Source organism: Glycine soja, chromosome 5 (genome assembly GCF_004193775.1).
Source record: "Glycine soja cultivar W05 chromosome 5, ASM419377v2, whole genome shotgun sequence".
Lineage (NCBI taxonomy): Eukaryota > Viridiplantae > Streptophyta > Magnoliopsida > Fabales > Fabaceae > Glycine > Glycine soja.
The window spans coordinates 9,141,947-9,150,639 of NC_041006.1; the positions used below are offsets into that span (position 1 = coordinate 9,141,947).

General features: G+C 30.0%; 1 protein-coding gene across 1 annotated transcript; it reads right to left on the reverse strand.

Annotated features, from left to right (window-relative positions):
* Nucleotides 1-4,955: 4,955 nt before the first annotated feature.
* LOC114412287 (basic endochitinase-like) lies at nt 4,956-6,440 on the reverse strand. The gene is made up of 2 exons (XM_028376115.1): nt 6,055-6,440; nt 4,956-5,711 (listed from the first exon to the last, which is right to left on the reverse strand). The coding sequence occupies exons 1-2, from the start codon at nt 6,346-6,348 to the stop codon at nt 5,109-5,111; spliced, it is 897 nt and encodes a 298-aa protein (XP_028231916.1). The 5' UTR covers nt 6,349-6,440; the 3' UTR covers nt 4,956-5,108.
* Nucleotides 6,441-8,693: the final 2,253 nt, after the last annotated feature.

Genomic DNA, 8,693 nt, shown 5'->3' on the forward strand with positions numbered 1-8,693 from the left:
TCAAACTCAAGCTACGTATATTTGTCTAATGTCAAATGATAGACATAAAAGGATCAAATTCATTTCTCTTTGATAGTTCAAAATGATAATGTTAAAAGTTGTCAATTTATGTCTATTAAGAAACTAGGTTTTGATAAGAATTTTGATATAAAAGGGAAAGGAAAATATGAATACCTTGAAAGTTAAAATTATATTAGCAAATTTTGTGTAGACGAATTGATGTTACTACTTTGTCAAGGTGCTATTAATGATTTTGCCATTATTCTTTACAGGCTGATGTATTTGTCATTACTAAATTTTTTATTTATCAATTTTTTGCTGTATAATTTTCAGAAACCTGGTGGCATTATCGCTCTTGTTTATGAAGCTTGGTAAGTAAACTTTGTACTACACCTTTGAATTGGTATTGTAGGTCTTAATATCTCAATATCACTCAATACTATTTTTGTTGATGCTCGATAGCTATATGTCCATGTGTTTTGTAGTATGTTTCCTAGATCAACACATGAAACTTTTTTCCAAAAGTTGTATCAGACATTCAAAAACCATAAAAAGGTTCAGAAAACCCAAATTGGCACGTAGTGACTTCACAATTTGCCATTATGCGGGTGATGTAAGTTGGAATATTAGTACTTTTTTGTTTCTGCATATATAACTTCTTGGGGTAGTTACTTGGTGTAGCATAAGACTAGAATGCTTGATGTGATCTATTTATACTTTGGAAAACACATGCCTAATCTGTGTCAATTTTAGGTCACGTATCAAACTGAATTGTTCCTGGTCAACAACAAAGATTATGTTGTTGCAGAACACCAAACACTTCTTTGTGCTTCCAAATGCCCTTTTGTGTTTGGTTTGTTCCCCCCTTCACCCGAAGAATCATCCAAATAATCAAAGTTCTCTTTGATAGGTTCCCGGTTTAAGGTTGTTTTCTTATTCCCCATTATTTAAAGACACATGATTTTGTTTTCTTCCTTAAACTCTATAGTTTTGTAATCCTTCATATTTCTGCAGCAACAATTGCAAGCACTACTTGAAACTTTGAGTGCCACTGAGCCACACTACATTCACTGTGTTAAACCCAATAATCATCTTAAGCCAACAATTTTTTAGAATAAAAAAGTTTTGCAACAATTGCGATGTGGGGTAAGACTTGCTTTCCCCTCCTGTTTTTGGACCATTTAGTTGGTACTGTAGTTGAAGTTTCAACATGTAACTATGTGAGTATATGCTGATTACATAGTATATCCAATTGTAGGGAGTTATGGAGGCAATTAGGATAAGCTGTTTTGATGAATTTGCGGATTGATTTGGACTTCTTGCACCTGAAGCTTTGGATGGGAGGTATTTAAGTTGTTAATCTTCATTATCAGGCCTATTAGTTAAAATATTCTAAAAACCCTGATTTATTTCTCGTTTTAATTTTGTTAGTTCTGATGAGGTCATTGCTTGCAAAAGAATTCTGGAGAAGGTTGGGCTTAAGGGCTATCAGGTAACTATTACCATGTGATCAGACCTTTAATTCTTTGAGAGACTTACTCTTCAATTTGAGTTTGATCAATAGAGTTTAGGATGTATTTGTTTTTGAAATGGGGAATAATAATTTTTAATCTATTTACTTTGAATCACTTGGATAAGAAAATTGCTATGTACTCAAACATCTTCATTGACCTAAGTATTGGCAAAACTTCCTAATCTATATTCTCCCAAGCTCTAATAATGTTACACTTATTGGAAACTCATAAAATATAAGTTATTTGGGTGTATTTTGTTACTTCTTTGGAGTTTTTGTTGGGATTAGCAATAGCCTTTCCTTTTCTTCCTTCTTTCACCTTTCAATACCATTCTATGGGCAATAATCTTGCAAATATAGTTTTGGTTTGGGAATAAGAACTATTTTATATCTTTGTCAAGTGTGTAATGAACTCAAATTTCTATTTTATGCCCATCTTTGCTCACTACCATGAATGTTTACTGTTACATGAGGTAATTGCAGATTTTCTGTACAAGACTTTATTCTATTTTGTGGTTTATTTAACCGGTTCTCTTTAATTGCTGCAGATTGGTAAAACAAAAGTGTTTCTTCAAGCTGGTCAAATGGCAGATCTAGATACTCATAGAAGTGAGGGCTTAGGAAAGTCATCAAGCATTATTAAGAGAAAAGTTCATACCTATTTGGCCCACCGTAGATGGTTTGTCTTGTTTATGTCATGTATTTGATAACTTGTACAATAATGAGATTACAACGGTGGTGGTTCATGCCATTAGAGTTGGATTAAGCCCTCAGGTGATAGCCCAGAAGATACTTGTATTGGCACGTCAATGGGCCCTGGATAAAGACAGGCAGACTCCTTTTTCAATAGGACTTTTGTTCCTAATTCCTAATTTTTTTTTATAATTGTGTCAATTTTTTTGAGTTCCTAAGTCCTGTTCATTTTTCTTGGAAATTTATTCATTAGGAGTACTCTTCCTTCCCCAAATTCACTAGGACATTGGTTTAGGGAGCCTCTTAGAGCAGCTGTATTACATAGTGATGTAAGTATAACTTTTGTTGATAAGGCATTTTTCAAATATCGACAATGGTGATGATGTTTCTTGTCTAAAGTCATAATGGTTTGTTTTGATTGGAATTTTGCCAGTGCTTTCTAACTAATTCTTATGGCTCTCCATGGCTCTCCAAGCATCACCAGAGTTTAGTTACTGGTTTTTTTATTCATTCTATTTAGGTAAACCATTTAATTTCTTTTAATGTTGTATTCTAAATATTGAAGCAATATTTTGGGAGGATTTCTACTGTCTTGTTGTCTTACAATTCTTGTTTTATGGATAATGCATTTATGCTTCATTGATAATAACATATAAAATTTAAGTTCCATGTCTTTGTTTTCTATCGAAAGGGTACTGAATGATAATTTGAAACATTTGTGTAGATCATTATATATGGAAATTCAGTTCATCCAAAAGCAAGTGTGGATGCAAATGATAATTCTAGTACAATTATTTTCTTTTTCTTGGTTTTTAGATTTGTTATCTTGATTTTGAAGATCAGTAGTTAGAATATCTTATTCTTCCCTTTAAACTTATTTTTCAATGTTTTCCTAATTATTATGATCCCACTTTTATTTATCTTGCATCTAGGTTACAAGAACCCTCAGTATTGCCTATGTAATATATTTAGGGATCTCTTCTTCCATTTTGTGTGTGTGCTTGTGCTTCATGTATGGAATGTGAAAGTTGTGATTTGATGTTCCACTGTTTCTTCAAATATGTTGCCCTTGGCCAAAGTCTTCTGTTTATAGTCAGTATTTTTGCTTAACAGATTCACAAAGACATCCCTTGCGACCATATCTGGACTACGTTGGATATCTTTACCAAAAAATGGATCCTCTTCCTAAGCAACGTTTTGAGGTATCTATCTTGACATTTGTTGAACTTATAGGCATAGCATTATATGTTATTATATATTGCTTAACCCTCTCAATATCTTATGCCAGCTTGGTTACATGGATTTTTTACAGTCACCTTTGCAAGTAAGCATTCCTTTCCATGCTTCTTTCTATGTTGTTATTGGATTCTATGTTACTATCTGATTATTCTGCACTTTGAGATAAATAATTTTGAAAGTTTTACTATTGTTTTGTAACCTTTGATGGTTAATTTAGAGGCTCAGACTTATGAGACTTTTGAGAGAGATGCAATGAAATATATTTTATGAATATATTTCCTTTCTGAAACCATTGTAGTTGATAGTTGACAGAGTTCCCATGGCATGTCATTCTTGAACAATTGAGCTGTAGAGTACTGATTGAAGTTGATTAGTTATAACACTTTTGTTGATGTGATGAGCATTATGATTTGGCCTATATCCTATCAACTAAAGATGTTTGTTTTTTATTAAGTTGGGGTGATCTAGATTGTATTTTATTTATATGATCTAGAACAATTTGATTTTCAATATTCCTGGAAATAAAGGTATATAATAGAAGACATTTGAATTATGCATGGTTTATGTAACATTATTGTATTTCATTGTCATTCTGTGGTTTATTTTGCTTGAAATGCATTCAGAAGGGCAACGATAATATTTGCAAAATGCAGTTAACAATGTATTCTAAGACGGTTCTTAGAAGACTACCCTTCTAAGACGGTTTTTGCTTTTCTAAGACGATTTTTATCTAAGAACTGTCTTAGAAGGATATCCTTCTAAGATGGTTTTTAATGGAATCGTCATCGAAAGTCTTGACTTTTGATAATGTTGACTTTGAAGATGATTTTGAACCGTCTTTCAATGTAGTTAAGAACCATTGTTGGAAGACGTTTTTGCAGTGGTGAATTAAGAAAAAAACTAAGGTGTTAAGAAATCAAGTATCTAAAAGAACTTATAGCAGAAGCGAAAGTTAGACAATTGCCATGCACATAAAGAAAACGCACACACTTGATATGCCAATGTTTTTTTTTTTTTTGAAGAATAATATGCCAAAACTATGCAAAGGTCCAAATGATGATGAAGTTTGAAAAATACAACATAATATGCTATACTCAAAATCCCAGAACACATAGTAACCTCACATGACTTCTATGAATTTTAATGATGGCATAAAATTAATACTCAAAATTTTACTCTAAATGCTTAATGCACCCCACGGCCTCCTTTTATAGCTTAATAATTTGCGCAGCCCCTGTCTTCATTATTTAAAAAAAAAAAGCTGTGCCATTCAAATTGTTGAGGGCCAAAGTTGTACCTATTCAATCATTAAAATTTAATTGCAAGCTGTATTCAAGTAAAAAGTTTCTACTGCACCGCCTAATCAAGTGGAATAATAATAATTGCTCCCCAGCTTGAAAACTTAGAACCTTACCACTACCAGCTATTTTGAGTTCGGCAATTATGGAGTTAGGATTCACACATTAAAAGAATATGTGTGAGCGCACGAATATATTTTATTTTCTAAACTACACTCTTATTTTATTTCCATTGGAATAAACTTTTTGTCACATTTAATTACAGGGCTAGAAAATAGGACTAAAAATTTAACTCCTTAGTCAACAACAATTATTTGAAATAATTCCTAGACTCCTTAGAACTTGTATTTACTATAGTGAATTACTCAAACGCTTCTTCTAATTTTACCACTATATCCAGATTGCAAATCGTGGAACCTATCCCAAAGCATAACACCTCCATATTTAGGTGACCGAACTATAGGCAGCAAATGATTTATGAGAGCATGTGATGACACGAAACCCGTTCTAGCTGCTGCATGTGAGGCAGGAAGTCCAACAAAGAACTTGCCAGCAGCATTAATTGATGTGGTCCACTGATTCCATGCACTCTTAAACCCAGTGGGGTCCTTTGGGGTAAACTCACATTGAGGATTGGTGTAGAACTTAATCCAAACATGATCAAAAAGGCCTGTGGTGAGTGCTCCATGGAGTAAGTTGTTTTGGAATGGACATTGTGGTGCAGCAGTTAAGTAGAACTTTTTGCTAGAACCAGCATAATGGTCATGCAGCTTATAAGCAAGTGCTGCATAGTGGAGTTCACCACTTTCAATGTCAAAATCCACCCCATCCAATATGGCATCCCCAAATGGCCTAGATTTTGATTTCCCTCCCAAGAAGTTGTCCCAAATGTAGTCTGCAACTTGTCTGGCATCATCTGGGGATGACAATGAGTAGGTCTTGGTGCCACCCCCAATTGAAAGCATAACCTTAATAAGTGACAACTCCAGAATCCCGAGTTAGCATAGGTAATTTATTTTTAAAAAATGATATCAAATTCTAACTCAAGGTTGTATTATTAATGATAAAATCATAAGATTTTAATACATAATAAATGATAATATAAAGGAAAAGAAAAAATCGACTTTCAAATACAAATACTTGAATAAAAAAAAAATACTAAAGAGTAAGAACCTTGGGATAATTGATTAAAATATATGATATAGAGGGGATAAAATACAAAAACTCAAGATATTTAATTATAATATTATCAAAGCCAAGCTAGGGTGTATTATTTGCACATCCTCCATTACATGTAGATCCACCACATACCTTGATGCCTCTCCTTTGGCAGTTCTTGATGCCTATGCCTAACCTTTTGCAACCGTTTGACACAGGGGAGCAATGGCCTGCTAAATTGATTTGAGGTTGAGTACCATTGCCAAAAGTTGAGAGGAATGCTATGTTCACAATGTGGAAGAGTCCAGTTTTGCATGTTTTTGTCAAATGGCCTTCAGCTGCATTTTGGCCCCAATACACCACAAGGCTTCCTGCATCTGACTTTGCAAACAAGCTCAGTGAAATCAAAAGGAAAAGACAAAGAGGGTGTGAAAGTTTGTTCCTCATAGAGACAATGCAATGGTGTGGAGGTGCTATATGATTTTGCAAACAAGGTCAGTGAAATCAAAAGTAAAAATTGATTGCTCAAGTTCCATATTGCAGGGGCTATATATAGAGGCTTCAAACTCATCTGATTTATTGCTCACAATAATTTTATCATTGGTTTTTCACTACTTCTCTTGGCTAGCCAGCTGTTCCCACAGAAGAGGGAAGCATCCGCACACTGACATAGAAAGAGAAATGCATTGACTAAATGAATGTGTGGTCACGTATAATAAATTATTATATTTTACAATTAATTGAGAAAGAGAGAAAGAAAAAATATGAAAATAGAAAAAAATTAGAAAATATTGTTGTATAAGAATAAAACATTTCTTATAGTAAATTAGAAAGAGAAATGCATTGACTAAATGAATGTGTGGTCACGTATAATAAATTATTATATTTTACAATTAATTGAGAAAGAGAGAAAGAAAAAAATATGAAAATAGAAAAAAATTAGAAAATATTGTTAACACATTTCTTTTAGGGTTTTGACCAATGTGTGCAATGGAAGAAATTACTACATGATCAAGGACAACTACAGTCTATCTATCTATATCTATATATTATATGTAAAAATAATTGAAGTTTTAAAGTATTAGATTGAGATTTTAATTTCATTACACCCTTGATTTGATTTAATTATATTTAGTCATGGATCAAAAGTTACAATTAACGATAATCATTGATTTAATTTAATCAAATTGAACATTAATAAAGGATTAAATTGATTACATTAATGTAATTTTTAAAATAATTTTTAATATTTCACTTTAAATATTAATTAAGGAAGGAATTCTTTTAATATCAATTAAGGATATAAATGAATATATATATATATATATATAGACATAGATCTATTTTTCATTTAATCAATTTACAATATATAGCATGAATAATAATGAGAGACAATTTTTATTTTATAATTAAGAATAATATATTTTATAAATTTAAACTCTAAGAAAATTGACTATTGTCTTAAAAAAAGTTAGCCATTAATAATTAATATATATTAATTATCAATATCTACCAATGAAGAAATCGTGGAAATTATTTTTAAAATTAACCCAAAAAATTCCATCAATGAATAAAATGCATAGATAATGAAATATATTTGCAATCATTATTGTTTATAAAAAAGTAAAAATAAAATAAAATAAAAAAGTGTATGGTATTTTTTGTTTTTTAAACTAGTACGGTATTCATGCATTTGCATGGATCATTGTTGTTCTCAAGCATGTTTGAAATATATCCATTTATAAAATTAAATATTTTTATTGAAACAAACATAGTTGGCTAATTAAGTTCTTCAAAATGCCAAAAAACATCGAGAGAGTATTCAAAAAGAGAAAATGTATTTAGTTATAGTCTCACATATATTTCTAATTTTATTTAAAATATTTATAAAATTATATGAGAAATTTATTATGTATAAAAATATAAAAATAATTTATACTTTTTTAGATTTAAATATTTTACAATTTTATAAAAGGAAATGATAAAATAATTCAATTATTTTATAACACTATATTTTATAAGCAATTTTTTTAATAGTTTAAAATATAAAATTAATTAAGTTAGATTGAAACTATTGTAATTCATATAACTGAAGATAAATTATTATTTTAAAATAAATAGACAATTAAAAAAAACCTATTTAGTTGTATTACACTTATTTTAGTTTTAATAAAAATCATTGAAAGATACACTCGATATCTATCAGAAAAAATATACTTAATTTATGATATTATTAATAAAGTAATTTAAATTATTTTTCTAATAAAAATATTTTTAATGAAATTTTTTAATATTTTTGTTATATATATATATATATATATATATATATATATATATATATATTTAATATTATGATATACATGTTAATCAAGAAAATTTTCGGACATGAAGTTATTAAAAGTAGAACAAAAAATTAAATTTTATAATAAATGTAACGAAGAATTGATGTTACATATGGAACTAGGAACAAACTTATATGAATGAATTTATTTTAAATTTTTCTATTAATTTAATTATTAAAGTATGTATGCTTGTAAACTTTTCACATTTTGATGTATATATACACTTAAGTAAACTATGCACACCTTGTGACATTTCATCATAACATAAACTCATACAATATTAAAGCAACTCAAATTTCCTCAAAACATACATATAGTCATAATAACTCTATAAAGATAACTAGCTAAACTTTAAGTCGGTCAACACTATACATATCCTAAAAACAAAAAATGCCATGCACTATTTTATTTTATTTTTGTTACTTTTTTATAAACAATAAAAACTGCAAA